The sequence below is a fragment of the Dipodomys spectabilis genome, unplaced genomic scaffold (genome assembly GCF_019054845.1).
Source record: "Dipodomys spectabilis isolate Male_0828 unplaced genomic scaffold, ASM1905484v1 ptg000054l, whole genome shotgun sequence".
In the NCBI taxonomy this organism is placed as follows: Eukaryota; Metazoa; Chordata; class Mammalia; order Rodentia; family Heteromyidae; genus Dipodomys; species Dipodomys spectabilis.
The window spans coordinates 29,647,772-29,663,638 of record NW_024870731.1 but is presented as its reverse complement, the minus strand read 5'-3'; the positions used below and the strand labels follow the sequence as shown (position 1 = coordinate 29,663,638).

General features: G+C 41.2%; 1 protein-coding gene across 1 annotated transcript; it reads left to right on the top strand.

The window, feature by feature from the left end:
• The first annotated feature begins 1,068 nt into the window (after window positions 1–1,068).
• On the top strand, window positions 1,069–13,750 carry Lmod3 (leiomodin 3). Its single transcript, XM_042680016.1, has 3 exons — window positions 1,069–1,362; window positions 4,452–5,834; window positions 13,724–13,750. Exons 1-3 carry the CDS (start codon window positions 1,069–1,071, stop codon window positions 13,748–13,750), a joined length of 1,704 nt encoding a protein of 567 aa, XP_042535950.1.
• The last annotated feature ends 2,117 nt before the right edge of the window (window positions 13,751–15,867 follow it).

The window sequence follows — 15,867 nt, the reverse complement described above, 5'->3', positions numbered from 1 at the left end:
ATGATAAAATGATAAACCAAGATATTAGTCATAAGCAGTGAGATAAGGGAAATTATTTATCTTTCTATACCTCTTTGTTACTATAACTTATAAAGTCAATATATACCTCTGAATAAATATTTATAAAGTCTAGTTTGCAAACAATAAGATTTACTGACAAAGTTAATTTCCTACCTGTATTTCATATGTGTGTGTGTATATAAACTTCTTACGGTTTCTTTTAGTATTTTAGTGCTTTGAGCCTTTTCAACATTTTACTTCAGCTCCATTTTAATTTACCCAGGCCTAATGGATACCTAATAAGAAAAAAAATCTTTTAAAATATTCAACTCCTTGGTCATAATGGAAACTGGAGGGCGGTTATCCATCAACTATCACAGGATCTAGCCACAGATAAGGACATCTAGCAAAGCTCCAGGTTACAGAGGATGGATTACCTAGCATGTCTCTTTCTGTAAGTGATCAGGCAAAGCCAGGAAACCCTGATTCCCACCTTCAAGTGAAGTTTTCACTCCAAAGAGCACTGAGGTTTTGCTGGCTGGATTTCGTTGCTGACAGACTGTAAGTTGTTTTCACCATTGACAATGAGAAGTGAGTTTCTTGGAGAGGAGGAGGGTGAGGGGGGGGGGAGTTAGAAGGGGGAAGAACTTGGGCCTCATGAAGTTAAGTATGGCAATGTGAAGGTGGTCAGTGAGAGTGAGTTTTCTTCCTGTGAGACCTGTTATTCATAAGCAAGCACAAGCAGCTGTACTGAAATGTCAGCTAGTATGTGCACAGCTGACTCAAGTTGCCAAAAAGAGAGCAGCGTAGTAATTCTATAAACTGACCCTGGCCAGCCAAGCCCTGCTTAATATAGATCCGGCAGAAGCTTAGCTGTAGTCTCTCCTAGCTGCTTAGTGAACACCACTGAGGCTCCTTGGGGGGGCGGAATTTCAAGGGTGGGTTGACCTCAGTTCCTTGTCAACAGAAGGATCTTCTTAAGATTCTGTTTTCCTCCTCTTAAAAAAAAAAATCATCTTCCATTATTTCTTCTTTACTGATACTATAACAACAGAGCAACTCATAATCATGTCAGAGCACAGCAGGAATTCCGATCTGGAAGATACCCTTGGTGAGGAGATCGACGAAGATGAGGTCTTGGCTAACCTGTCCCCCGAGGAGCTGAAGGAACTGCAGTCGGAAATGGAAGTCATAGCCCCGGACCCTCACCTGCCTGTGAGCATGATTCAGAGAGATCAGACCGACAAGCCACCCACCAGAAACTTCGACCATAAATCTCTCATCGATTATATGTATTGGCAAAAGGCATCTAGGCGAATGCTGGAAGACGAGCGCGTTCCTGTCACCTTTGTGCAGGCTCAGGTAACCAACAGGGGTTCTGTGTGTGGCAGAGAAATGGCTTCTGGGCACTGGGCCGTCTGGAGCCTTTATGGGAACTGTGATTTTTGCAAGATGGTGATGGTTTGTTAGGAGTCTATAATAAATACTTCATCCTATGCCAAACTGGACCTTTCTGAAAGTCATGATATCATAGGAGGGGAACCTTGGTCATTTCTTGTAGAGGGAATCTGTGTAAATGATGCCAGGTTTGCCAGGTGTAGGCCTGGGGTCAGTACCAGGACAGTTAGTGACTAAAGTCACCGCCCAGAAGCAGTTGTTCCTAACTCTTTTTATTTTCTTCTTGGCTCATAAGGAAACTTTAAAACTCATGCAAGCTAATGACAGTTAATGGAAGATGTGCCCTTTTCCTAGCAGGTGTAAATATATTTGATATTTCAAGTACAATTATCAAAGATTTCACACACACACACACACACACACACACACACACACACACACAGAGCCTACGCTAAGTCAACTAAGTGAAAATGTGTCATAGTGTCACCATGCAGAGTATCCATGATGACATTTAGAAACTGACAGATATTAAGGTATTGTCAAGACAGTGTTTTTGTCTTGAAATTGTTTTAACCTAACAACTGGAATGGTCTTTTGGCTCTACAAACACACTGTCTATCAACACAGTTGTTTTAATGCTTGACTTAAAAACAAACTAGAAAGAAGATTAAATCCCTCTTTCCAGGTAAAAATCTCTTTCCCTTACACCTGCTGTTGGTGTTGATATACATTGTTACCTTAACTATCATGCAAGGTGTAATTAAGGTAGGTGGTAAACTGGTTTCATAGTGGGGAGACTTTCAACATGAATTGAACTCAAGAAAATGAAGTATAGGCTTGATCAGGTTAGAGCTTAAGAGACCAACTATAGACCTTTTGCAAATAATGCTAATGGATATACAGCCAATTCAATAGGAACACTGAATTTAGAAGGAAAGGAAAAAAAGTGAATATTTTTAAAGTTGTTTCTTCTGGTATAAGCAGCTGGATGGTTGGCTCCTCCTGCTGGTAAGGATGAGAAATGCAATGGTGAAGTTTAGTGAAAGTCACAGCCAATTCTAACCTCGCATGAGCAGTAAGGTGAAACTGTTGGCTCACACATTCTTGTCTGACTTTCAGACTGCTACACTAGCTTTCAAAATGACACCTATGAGGTACATATGCCATATGGAGAAAGGGTAATAAATATTGCACAAGAATTTAATAAGCATTGACTAAAGATTGATATTTTCTCTCCTAGACAAAGCAGTGATTTCTAAATCCTAAATCTCTACCTGATCCTATTCCATTTTATAGCTAGATTTTTCTTTTGGGTACTTGATCCTTCAAAAGAAATGAGGAGCTGGGTGTCAGCTCACACTATAATCCTAGCTATTCAGGAGGCTGACATCTAAGGATTATGGTTCAAGGCAGCCCAGGCAGGAAAGTCCATAAGACTCTTATCTGCAATAAACTACTCAAAATGACAGAAGTAAAGCTGTGGCCCAAGTGGTAGAGTTCTAACCTTGAACAAAAAAGCTCAGGGACTTGCTCAGGCCCTCAGTTCAAGCCCCAGGACTAGCACAAAAACAAGCCATATTCCAAACAATCAAACTATTTCATTTTCTCACATCTGTTAACTTCTCAGGAAAAATTTTGGTATAGCTTTCCTATGAGACTAGCAGAAATTTTAGTCATGTAAATTTTTTTTAAAGCAACAAGGAAATTATAGTGTAAGCCAGGGCTGTTGAATGCAGGCATGCCAGCTCAACTATCTATGACAGAAAAGTGTCAACATATTGATTTAAAAAGCTGCATCGTGGCCTGGGATGTAGCTCAGTGGCAAAGTGCTTGCCTAGCAAGTGCAGCATCCTGGGTTCGATTCCTCAGTACCAAAAAGGAAAAGACAAAAATATATACAGTTTTAAAAAAAAACCCAAACAACAAAAAAGCTGCATCAAGTTTTAAAGCAAGTATTTTTGTAAACTGCTTCTAGAACTGAGCACCCTTTCAAAAATATAGACTCTGAAAATAACATAAATTAGGTTTTATTTTAATGCAGTTGGAAGCGTTTGTGTCCTTGGATTCAATCAACTGTGGATAGAGTTAGGTTTTTTTTTTTTAATTTTTGCATTTGTGATGAATGAGTAAAGACTTTTCTTACCATTATTCCCTAAACACTATACCAACTATTTTACATGTATCTATCTTATTTTTGCTATTATACATCACCTACACATGATTGAAAGTAACTGCGTGTGGGAGAATGTATAGGTTATATCAGAATACTACACAACCCCAAAAGGGATTTGAGTACTCTTGAATGAAGGCATCCCCAGGGATTCTGGAGCCAATCCCCCAGGGACACCAAAGGACACCCATATATGGGATGAAATCAACACAGGCACAATATGTGTGTGCATGTCTATGGACATTTCATTTGGGGTTTTAGTCATATTTGTTTACAATAAGTTTATTTTTTTAAAGAAAGCATAAAAATGTGAAAATTATATAGTGTAAAAAGGTGAATATCTTTTAAGTGATTCCTTTCTTCTGAGTTTTCCGGCTTTTTTTTTTTTTTTTTCTGCTTATGTGGTGCTGAGGAATCGAACCCAGGGCCTCATGCATGCAAAGCACGCGCTCTACTACTGAGCCACCTTCCCAGCCCCTCTTCTGGGTTTTCTTAGCAGTTACTTTTCCTCTTCAGAAGTAACAAGTTTGGTAAGCATTCCAACATGGGTTTTCCCCCTTATACATAAATAAACTTTTTGTATACATACACACAAAATAACACTATGCGTGCAATTTATTAGTTCACTCTCATAGCTGTTTTGCTCAAGGCTGATGCTCCTCCACTTCAGGCTTTTTGCTCGTTAACTAGTGATTCTCTCCGATTTGTCTGCTGGCTTTGACCCAGAATTCTCAGATGTCAGCTTCTAAATAGCTAGGATTATAGGTGTGAACCACAAAGCTCCCAGCACTTACAACATTTTTTTAAAATCTCCATAAGATATTGCTCTGCTTTGTATCTTTTCACTGTTATATACTCTAACCCTCATAAATCCATCTTTTAGGAAAATACTCAAGAACGCCATGAAGACAGAGACAGAGGTGTTAAAAATGTGCCCCAATTTTTAAAAGATAAACTGAATAATGAACTAGTTGCACACAAAAGAGAATCAGAGGGGAGCAACAGTGTACAAGAAACAGACAAGGATGATGATGATGATAATGATGAAGATGATGAAGAAGATGATGATGATGGAGAAGATGATGAAGATGACGGTGAAGAGAGTGATGGAAAAACCAATGGAGAAAAAGAAAACGAAGCAAAGGTACAAGCTCGCAACGGTGAGAGCAATAGCCAAAGGGTCTCTAGGAAAGCCTTAGACGACCAAAAAGACAGGCCTGAGGCCCAAGAAAAAAGTGAGAAGAAAATAGCAAAATTAGATCCGAAGAAGTTAGCTCTAGACACTAGTTTTCTCAAGATAAGCGCAAGGCCTTCAGGAAATCAAACGGACCTGGACGGGAGCTTGAGACGGGTGAGACAGAATGACCCGGACATGAAGGAACTCAACCTGAACAACATCGAAAACATCCCCAAAGACATGCTCCTGGACTTTGTCAATGCAATGAAGAAAAACAAACACATCAAAACGTTCAGCTTAGCAAACGTGGGTGCAGATGAGAATGTGGCCTTTGCCTTGGCCAACATGTTGCGGGAGAATAGAAGCATCACGACGCTCAACATCGAGTCCAACTTCATCACCGGCAAAGGCATCGTGGCCATCATGAGGTGCCTCCAGTTCAATGAGACTCTCACTGAGCTTCGTTTCCACAACCAGAGGCACATGCTGGGCCACCACGCAGAAATGGAGATCTCCAGGCTCTTGAAGGCCAACAATACTCTCTTGAAGATGGGCTACCATTTTGAGCTTCCTGGTCCCCGCATGGTGGTGACGAACCTGCTCACTAGAAATCAGGATAAACGGAGGCAGAAAAGGCAAGAAGAACAGAAGCAACAGCAACTGAGAGAGCAGAGGAAGTTAATAGCCATGTTGGAGAGTGGTCTAGGGCTGCCCCCTGGGATGTGGGAGATGTTAGGTGGGCCCATGCCAGATTCCAGAATGCAGGAGTTCCTCCAGGCTCCTCCTGGACGCCCTCCCAGCTCAAAAGCGATGCCCTTTGGTCGAAGGAATGAAATGATGCAAAACCCATCTCAGCCTCCAAAGTACCAGACAGACCCCGACTCCTTCCGGGTGGTGAAACTGAAGAGAATCCAGCGCAAATCTCGCATGCCAGAAGCGCGAGAACAACCTGAGAAAACCAACCTCAAAGATGTGATCAAAACACTCAAACCAGTGCCCCGAAACAGACCACCGCCACTGGTGGAAATCACGCCCAGAGATCAGCTCCTGAATGACATTCGCCACAGCAACATCGCCTATCTGAAACCTGTAAGTAGAAAGAGGGAGAAAAGATGGACAGGGCCAGACAGAAACAGTCCCTGTGTGCTGTTCCCTCTTCATTTTAACCCCACGAGGTACTAAGCTGAGCACTTGAATGATCCTAGCTTCTTAGGATTATTGTGGTTCAAAGCCAGCCTGGGCAGATAAATACAAGAGACTTTTAAACCTAAACTTTTATATCTAGCAAGCAAAAAGCCATAAGTGGAGATGTGAATTCCAGCCTTAGGGGGGGAGAGAGAGAGAGAGAGAGAGAGAGAGAGAGAGAGAGGAGAGAGAGAGGAGAGAGAGAGGAGAGAGAGAGGAGAGAGAGAGGAGAGAGAAAAAAACTGATTGTGACTACCTGGGAGAAGTTAGGGAGCATTACCTATAGATCTAATTGCTGGGGTTCCCTAAGGACATTCACTCTGGGTTGCTTCTGTGACAATAATACCAGCAGTTGCTGGGTACTGGTAGCTCATACCTGTAACTCTAGCTACTCAGGAGGCTGAGATCTGAGGATTGTGGTTTGAAGCCAGTCCGAACACTAAAGCCTGTGAGACTCTTATCTCCAATAAACTACTCAGAAAAAAATCTGACGTGGTTCTGTGGCTCAAGTGGTAGAGTGCTAGCCTTGAGCATCAAAGCTCAAGTGACAGCTCCTGGGCCTTGAGTTAAAGCCCCAGGACTGGCAAAATAATAATAATAATAGTAATAACAATAACAGTAGTTAACATTCATGGAGCACAGAACATTTATAAAGCCAGAGTCATTGTAGGAGTCATCTTTATTCTATAAGTTAGGGACAATTACATTCTTCATTTTGTATAGGGGAGAGAACCTTAGAGACTTTATTAAGATGTTCAAGAGCTACAGTTGAGAAGGTGTAGGACCCCAATTGAGCCGCAGTTCTGAGTTCAGGATCAGTCTACTATTCTGAACTTCATTTGTAGTGTGTCCACAACACCATGCTAGTTAAAATAACATCTCTAGCCTCTGGGAATCAGAGACCCAATGCTTAAGTTCCTGCTTAAGACAGAAGTGGTGGCCCATACTTGTAATCCTAGCTACACAGGAGGCAGAGATCAGGGAGGTGAAAAGGTGAAGTAAGCCTAGGCAAAAAAAAAAAAAAGAAAGAAAAAGAAAAGAGAAAGGAAGAAAAAATTGGAAGACTATTCGTTACCAATGAGGGTGTGTGGAAGGGGGGAAGGGAAGCATGCCTATTGTCCCAGATACATGGACGGTATAAATAGGAGGCTAGCAGTCCAAGTGAGACCCCATTCAAGGAACTACTAAAGCAAAAAGAGCTGGGAGTGTAGCTCAGGTGTTCTAGTGCCTGTCAAGGCCAAAACCTTGAATTCAAACCCTAGAACCACCAAAATATAAAATGCTCAGGATGGTTCTTTTTTAGTAGTAAAAGGAGATTGCCCACAATTAGATTGACGTTCTTTTCTCTTTTTCAAATTGTCACAAAGTGTAAACTTAATTCTCACTTGTTGGCCTTGGTAAACATAATCTCATCCCAGGTCCTCCTCTCTGTCCAACTCAAGAAAGGAGGGGGAAAGGCCACTTTGTATTTTTACTTAACAAATGTCTAAGAATAAGGAGGGGGAGCAAAGAAAAGAAGATCTAATACAATTTTTTTTTTTTTTTTGCAAATAGTGTTTCCAGGTAAGATTTTAAAGGACAACAGTACTGAGTGAAAAGTACTCTTTCCTAATTAATGAGTTGTCATAATGAAATGAGTATTATGTCTCTTAGTCACTTTTTAAGCAAGGCAGACAAATTGATGGTGAACCTTAGCATTTCTGTGAATTAATGGAATGTTATTTATTTATTGGTTGGTTGGTTGGTTGTGGGCCTTGAACTAGGGCCTGGGCACTGTCCTTGAGCTCTTTTGGCTTAAGACTAGTGTCCTACCACTTTTTTTTTTGTCGGTCCTGGGGCTTGAACTCTGGGCCTAGGCACTGTCCCTCAGCTCTTCAGCTCAAGGCTAGTGCTCTACCACTTAAGCCACAGCTCCACTTCTGGTTTTCTGGTGGTTAAGGAGATAAGAGTCTCACGGACTTTCCTGCCCAGGCTGGCTTTGAACTGAGATCCTCAGATCTCAGCCTCCTGAGTAGCTAGGATTAGAGGAGTGAGCCACTGGCGCCCGGCTTGCCCTACCACTTTAAGCCACAGCTCCACTTCTAGTTTTTGGCAGTTAATTGGAGATGAGTCTCATAGACCTTCCTGCCTGAGCTGGCTTTGAACTGTGGTCTTCAGATCTCAGCTTCCTGAGTAGCTAGGATCACAGGTGTGAGCCACTAGTGCCCTGCTTAAACACATGCTTTTTGTTTGTTTGTTTGTTTGTTTGTTTTGCCAGTCCTGGGGCTTGACTCAAGGCCTGGGCACTGTCCTTGAGCTTCTTTTGCTCAAGGTCAGCTCTCTACCACTTGAGCCACAGCACCACTTCCAGCCTTTTCTGTTTATGTGGTACAGAGAAATCAAACCCAGGATTCATGCATGCTAGGCAAGCATTCTACCACTAAGCCACATCCCCAGCCCTAAATGCCTACCCTTATTTCAGTTGTAATATTCACTATGATTCCTTGCATCTTACATTGCAAAAATAAAATTTTTGGCGGTCATACTGATGGTATTTTTGGAGGCTGAAGGATGCCGATCCATAAGCAGCTTGATTGCTACTTAGCCATATTATTTTTAAAGATTGTGTAATTTAGCTAAGGGATGACATTAGCATAGTCAGTACATTATCTCATCATAGAAAAGAGAGATTTCTTTTTGAAGAGCGAGTAAACAAGTTTTCATGCAAGCTTGCACTTTTCTGTTACTTATTCACATACATATGCATGCATCTGTTAAGATATGAATATATAAAGGTATCTGTAAGTATACCATCTAAGAAGGCTTTCATCTGTAATTCAGAGGTGTCAGATGGGTCCTGGGAAAGGTACCCATTAGAAGCACTAGGGGTGGAATGAGGTCAAACAGGGCTCCTTTGCCTGCCCTTGGGCACAGCATCAAGACAGCATGCACCTGCTCTTGTCCAGGCAGTCAGTCCTCCACGGGGGTGGAGGAGGGTGCTTGAAGGAACCCAGCTCTATCACTTCTTTCATAACCAGTCATTAGCAAAGAATATCCAGGCTGCCTTGGTAGCTATGCAATCAGAAAATAACAGGCTGAAGAGAATGTTGAAACAAACAAACAACAATCCATGCCAAAGGTGACCTGAGGATTCAGAGTAGAAAAGGGAGTGAATTCAAATGACCATCAGAACCAGTTCTCTGATTTCAGAGGAAATGATCCACTGGCCAGATCTGCTTTCCTTGAGTCTATTCTCTTCTATTCTTCCACTTACTCATTTGTGAGTAAGTCTCAATCTCCTGGCGCTTGCAAGATGGATGTTGTGCTTATCAGCGTGAAGCATTGGGTTTGAGTAGCAGCGTCTGTGGGCCAGGTGTGGGAAAATGTCGACATAGGTCTACTTTACTTGGATTAGGCATTACTGTGTACATTTTAAATGTCACGTTAGAAAAAGCCAAATATTCAACACCACTTGAATTACCAGAATCACAGAGTCAGCTGCTTTTTTGCTGTTTGGCAACTCTGAGAATCAACTTTAGGGGCTCGTGTATACTAAGGAAGCTCTGGCAAGTTGGCTACTTCTGTCTATTGGCTTCCCAGCCATGAGCTAGGCAGTTGCCTCTGAAAATCTTTCTCCTCAGCCTTCCCTCTGCCTGATTTCATTCATCTGCATATTTAGCTTTTATGGAATGTCTTGCTTTGCTCTTATTTTTGCTGTCATCCAAAAAAGGTGAATTTATTAGGTAACACCAAATTCATTTCCCTTTGAACTAATTACTTTCCATCAGTGACACAGCAAACTTAAGGCTTGTATAAGTTTCTGCCTCCCTGGAAAAGGTACAATTGTACATCTTTCACCTCATGAAAGTGTGTGATTTCTCACTCATCTACTACCCCCAGAGGATTATTTGTACTTTGCACTGAGATAAAAATCCTATTTGTAGTAACTGTTTAATTCCCCAGAACCAACAGCATCTATAGCAAACCCAGGTTTCTTTGCCAAACAAAGTGACATTTAAACATCCACTGCAATTCACAAAGTACTCACTTATGTCCTGACTGCTCTCCGCCAATGGGTTAATGACATTTGTAAGCTTCTCCTTAGAAAGGCCTTAGCATAATGGTATCTTGCATCCTTAGGTCACTAAAAGACCCCACAATGCACTAGTTGTTTGCCAGAATTATAGAATTTATGGTTATAGTCTAAAACATTTATGGCCATTTCTTCTTGATGTATATGTTCTTCCTTCTTTTGAAGTTCTCTAGATTGTTGTCTTTTTATTTTCTTTCCCATCTTCTCCTTTGGTGTCCATAACACATACTCTAGAACAATCCCCAACTCCCCTTTCCCATTGATAATCTTTAGCCAATCTGTTTTCAAACCAAGTTTTTCTGTTTTAGACCTACTTGTTATTTGTTTCCCAATTTTTCTTTCATGTCCATTCTTTCATGCATTCAAGCCTGAAACCTTAGCATTACCCTTGTTTCTTTTTTTAAACTTACTTCCTTTTTGTGATTCAAAAAGGGGAGAGAGCAGTGGAAGTAACAGGAATCAGGAGAATCTGCAAAAACCAAATATTCCCAATTTTGGAAATGTTAGTTGCTTGTAAAAGGAGATTCCACAGAACAAAATAATGTAACAGTGCAAGCTATGTCAAAAGAGCATTTATATATAATCCAGGAACAATATAAATCAGCAATTATCTTCCCCTAGTATTCAGGGAGAAAGGTTTCGATGCACAAGTTTTCTGAAGTCTTATGTAATAACTCTCGAAGTTAATTCAGATTGCTGGATGGTCCTTCAGAGTGTCTTGCTTCACAAGGGCTTAGATGGGGCCCGAGAATCTGCATTTCTGACCAGTTACCTAGCGATGCTGTCTGAGGCTGCCTGTTTGCAGTTTATCTTGAGAGCTTTGGCCTGACTCCTCAAGCCACAGCACCTACAATTTTCCTTGAAGGGCCTTGCTTTCCTGTTCCTGTACCACCTCTGCCCCAAGTTGTCTTGTCTTCTGTCTATTGAGATCTATTCAATGTGCAAGATCTGCCTCAAATATTACTTTTTTTACATGAAACAAGTCAAACCATCAGTAGTTCTATTGCTGTCTATTCCCATTTTCCTTTTCCCACACCTCTTTCATGGTGTCTCTCACATGCTTCAGGTTGAGGGCAGATGTCTCCTACTCAATTCTAAGTTCCTCAAGCCAGAGAGAGTTTCCTTGCCTCTGTTCTGGACAGCACTTAGGGGCTGGCCCTGAGTAGGAGCTCGATACTGGTGTACTAAATTAAATGTTGCACTGGGTAAAACTAATGATAACATGAGTTGATGCACTCCATCTGGGAAGCTGTCTTTTTTGTTTTTCTTTTATTTCTTTTTGTTGTTGTTGGTGGTGGTGCTGGTATTGGAGCTTGAACTCAGGACAAGAGCATTGTCCTTTAGGATTTCTTTTGTTTCTTTTCTTTTTCTCAAGGCTATCACTCTATTACTGGAGCCACAGCTCCATTTCTGACTTTCTACGTGCTAATTGGAGAGGAGAGTCTCACAGACTTTCTGGCTCTGGCTGGCTCAAACTGCAATCCTCCGGTCACAACCTCCTGAATAGCTAGAATTACAGATGTGAGCCACTGGCACCTGGTTCCCTTTATATTTTGTCTTGATTTTTCTTCTTCTTCTTAGAAATGGCTTCTCTGAAGGCTATTTAAGTATACATTTTTCTTTGAACTTTTATACTTTTTGATTTTTAAGAAATATTTGCTATTACTGATGAATTAAACCCATGCTCATTTCTCTTCAGCCTAGTTATCTGAGCTGCCAGCTGGATTACGGCATGTGTCTTGGTTTACCACACAGGGTCAATGTTACATGTTCCTTTTTCTATTATTCAGAAATCCTTTAATGTGTATAGAAACAAATGCAAAGATCCATGATAACAACTATCACAGTTTTAGCTACTGGTTGCACCTTTCAAGTGACTTGAAGTTCCTGTGATAATTTCTGCGATTGTTTTTTAGTTTTTAGTTACGTGTTTTTCAAATGTGAGCCTGACCAAGCTATGATCACACCCTCTTCTCAAAGGCTGGTAAAAGAAACAGAGAGGGTCAGAAGCATATTAAGGACCCTTTGGCTTAAGGGGACATCAGTAATCCCTTCTGGGGAGCAGGAGGCAATTCAAAGGGCATGAATGGAGAATGGATGACAGAGAGCCATTGCAGAAAGACAGAGTGGTTCACCACACTGGCAGGTGCACATGGGTGCAACATCTGTAGTTGTTGCTAAATAAACCCTTAAGTATTCCCTTAGCTTCTTGTGGATGGTACACACTTGTTGGGTGGGCCACCTCTTAAGATAACAGCACTTGGAACCCTTTAGGAACACCTATCTTTAAGCCATTCTTGTGACACAAAAGTAGGAAGGGGACTTGCAGAGTTGGCCTTACACCATGCTGTTGTAATTTTTTGGCTCTTGTAGCATTCACCAAATACTATTTTAAAATTTGAGCATCAAAGTAAGAGTATACTTCAAAGAGGAAAGACCTATTTGTAAAGGAACCTTGATTCTTGTATTCTTCCTGTGTGTGTGTGTGTGTGTGTGTGTGTGTGTGTGTGTGTGTGTGTGTGTGTGTGTGTGTGTGTGTGTGTGTGTGTGTGTGTGTGTGTGTGTGTGTGTGTGTGTCTACAGGCAGTTTGTAACAGTAGGTACTAGAATCAGGCTGATCTGGTTCAAATCTTGCTTTACCACTTCCTAGTGGTGTGGCCTTAGAGAAATTACTGTCTCTCTGAGCCATTTCTCTTCCCCCAGAGTGTGTTGGTTACCTTCTCCTTGCTGTGTGAACAACTTCAAGAAGGAATTCTTTCTTTCCATTCGTGGTTTCAGAGGTCTCTGTCTTTGTAGCAGGAAGAATACAACGGGGCAGATGAAGTTCACCCATGGTAGCCAAGAAACAGAGAGAATACCTGCTTGTGCTAGCAAAGGGTTAGATTTCTTCCTCTCCACCTTTTATTCCATTTGGTTCCACAGTCCACATTCAAGATAGGCAATCCCACCTTAGAACTTTGTGTGGGAACACCTCACAGCTACCCACCAAGTTGTCTCTTGAGTGATCTTCTAGCGGGTCCCAAGCCATTCACACTGACTGTCAAAATGAACCATTCATAGTTTTTTAAGTATTCACACTGATGATTCACTTTCAATGTGAAGGTAATGTTTACCCTTGGGAATTGGCTGCTGGTAATGACATTCTCTAGCTGAGAAAATGGAAGCCCAACCCCAACCGGCAGGTGAGCCCTTGGGTCTATGGCAGTGCCAACCATCTTGATTTGATGATGTGTTTTCCCATGTTCTCAAAGACCTGGGGACAGTTCCTGAAATTCATAAAATGCCTAGTAATTGTGGCTAGAAGGTTTGTTTTGCTTTGTTTTCCTGGTCCTGGGGCTTGATCCAGTCCTAATTTTTTCTTTTCTTTTTTTTTTTTTTAATTTCCTCATGGCTAGTGCTCTACTGCCTTAGCCACAGCTCTAGTTCTGGCTTTTGAGTAATTAATTAGTGATAAGAGTCTCATGGACTTTCCTGCCTAGGCTGGCTTCTAATCGTGATCCTTGGATCTCAGCTTCCTGAGCAGCTAGGTTTATAGGCATAAGCCACCAGCAACCTAGCAAAGTTGTTTTTGTTTGATAATGGCTTTGGAGGGTTCTCTGGCCAGAGTTTTTAATCCATTCTGCATTCAATGAGGCAGGTTAATTTAGTATTTTTTGCTGTAAGAGCGCTTGAATTTCCAAAGATTAATTTCCCTTTTTTTCTTTGAATGTTTAAATCACAGGTGCAACTGCCAAAAGAACTGGCGTAGGCAGGAGCAGAATCATCCTGAAGAACAAGAAGGCAAACAGTGACACTGGGGTTAGGGGTTGGAGGCTACCAACAGAAGCGCTTCTGGAAACAGGTGGCAGACCTCGGAACAGTCTCACATCTGAGATGGGTATTTGTGAACGATGGGCCTTGACAAATACACGGGGAAGAGGAAGGAGATAAAATATTCATTTTCATGGGCAATATCTTTTTTCTATTCCTGTCAGATTGAGGGATGGGTGACATTTATTTAGAGTTAAGCTTCCAGAAGAAGAGAAACAAAATTTTAAAGCATTTACTATTGCTTTCTTCTGGTAAATGACAATAAATGCAGCAGCACTGTAATCACTGATTGTATTCTTTCTCTCTCTCTCTCTCTCTCTTTTCCTTTCATTTCTGTTGTAATTCTTCACACAGTATTTTAAAGGGAGTAAATCATGTTGTAGCCTATGGACATGTGAAGAGTTAACTGAGCTCCTGGGCCTTGCAAGGCTTTGAGATGAACTTTTCTTTGAAGAATGAGTAGAGATGTTCATTCGAACTCTGCCTCCTTTGGCAACTTCCTTGAGGTTTGGGGAGTAGTCTTATAATTAGGGATCTCTAAGATGAACAGAGAACTTAAGACAGAGGCCACAGAAAAACCCAAGTGTCAACAAAAAAATGTAATGAGAAAAAGTAAGCCCTTCCTATATCTTCCAAACTTCTGGCAGTGTTTCCATACATGAGGACGATGGAAGACAGCATGCTGTTTTGCAGGGTAAACATAGCAGAATAAATAATAAGTTATTAAAAAGTTGTGTTATATCTATACACAGTTATATGCACTTGCATGTGTACATATACTTACATGTATATTTATTGAGTTTATAAATCCGTGAGTCTAATACAAGCTCCTTGTTCTCAAAAACCTCTACAGGAAGCTGTTCTACAGGATTGAACTCTGTATCTCTACCTTCAGGGCACCCTATTGCCTGGTGTGAATCTGGTATGAATTGCCAGTGTATGAAACAAGTCTTAGCCCCCACAAGTCCTGTGTACCCTCAATAACATATCCCTCTGCATACCTCAAGCCTCTGCTCTCCTTCACAGAACACCTCCAAAACACTCTCCTCTTACCCTCCATTTATGAAGGTCTCCAAACCCTTTCTGACAGTTCCCAGCCATACTCTTTCCTTCTAAAGTTCCAGAGCTCTTAGTTATACATTGTAGTCACTAGGTGCATAGTACTTGAGATATTGGATAAAACCTCAAAAAAAGTTCATCACTTTTTGAAGCAATGTGAACCTAGGAATTACTGTATCTTATTATAGCACCTTCTTTCTTCTTTACCTGAGTGAATAAAACATGTTTGCCTTCTTTCCTCTTTTAGAGAATCTCAGTGATAGAGCAGGCAAAGCAGGCTGAGAGAAAAGGACTCTCACGAGCACAAACTTAAAGCAGTACATTATTTACAGGAATAAGCTTTAAGAAAGACTCTGTTTCTGTTTCTCTAGGATAATTTAGTACGAGTAGCCAGAAGAAAGTAGTTATGGTTTTCAGTCAAGTCAATAATTTAAAAATAGCTAACTGATATTTTTGTATTCTTTCTTTTTCTTTTTTTTTTTTTTCTGCCAGTCCTGGGGCTTGAAGCTCAGGTATGCTATCCCTGAGCTTCTCTTGAATAAGGCTAGTGATCTACCACTTGAGCCACAGCACCACTTCCAGCTTTTTCTGAGTTCTTTATTGGAGTAAGAGGCACATAGACTTTCCTGCTATGGCTGGCTTTGAACTCAGATCTTAGGCTTCTGAGTAGCTAGGATTACAGGCACAAGCCACCAGCACCTGACTTGTTTTCTTCTTCTTCATTATTTCTAGAAAACGTTCTTGCATAGAAATGGGATTGTTAGTTGAGATCAGGCTACAAGAAATAACACTTTAAAATTATTTAGCCATTCCTACATGTAAGAGGCTGTATTCTCACAGCGCATTGCACTGTACGTATTAGTACTTGGTTTTCTGGAAAGCCCTATGCATTTGCCTGGCTGGCCACAGCATTCATTAAGTAAGGAATTGCTCAATGTTCTAATAGTCCTGAAAGAGGATTCAGATGCTAAGCTGAAAGAAAGAAAGGATCCACTT

Excerpts from the sequence above, each read along its gene's own strand:
- Lmod3 (XM_042680016.1), top strand. The coding sequence starts at position 1,069 with ATGTCAGAGCACAGCAGGAATTCCGATCTGGAAGATACCCTTGGTGAG. Across the intron at positions 1,363-4,451 it reads TCACCTTTGTGCAGGCTCAG|GAAAATACTCAAGAACGCCA; the intron begins GTAACCAACAGG and ends TCCATCTTTTAG. Across the intron at positions 5,835-13,723 it reads ACATCGCCTATCTGAAACCT|GTGCAACTGCCAAAAGAACT; the intron begins GTAAGTAGAAAG and ends TTTAAATCACAG.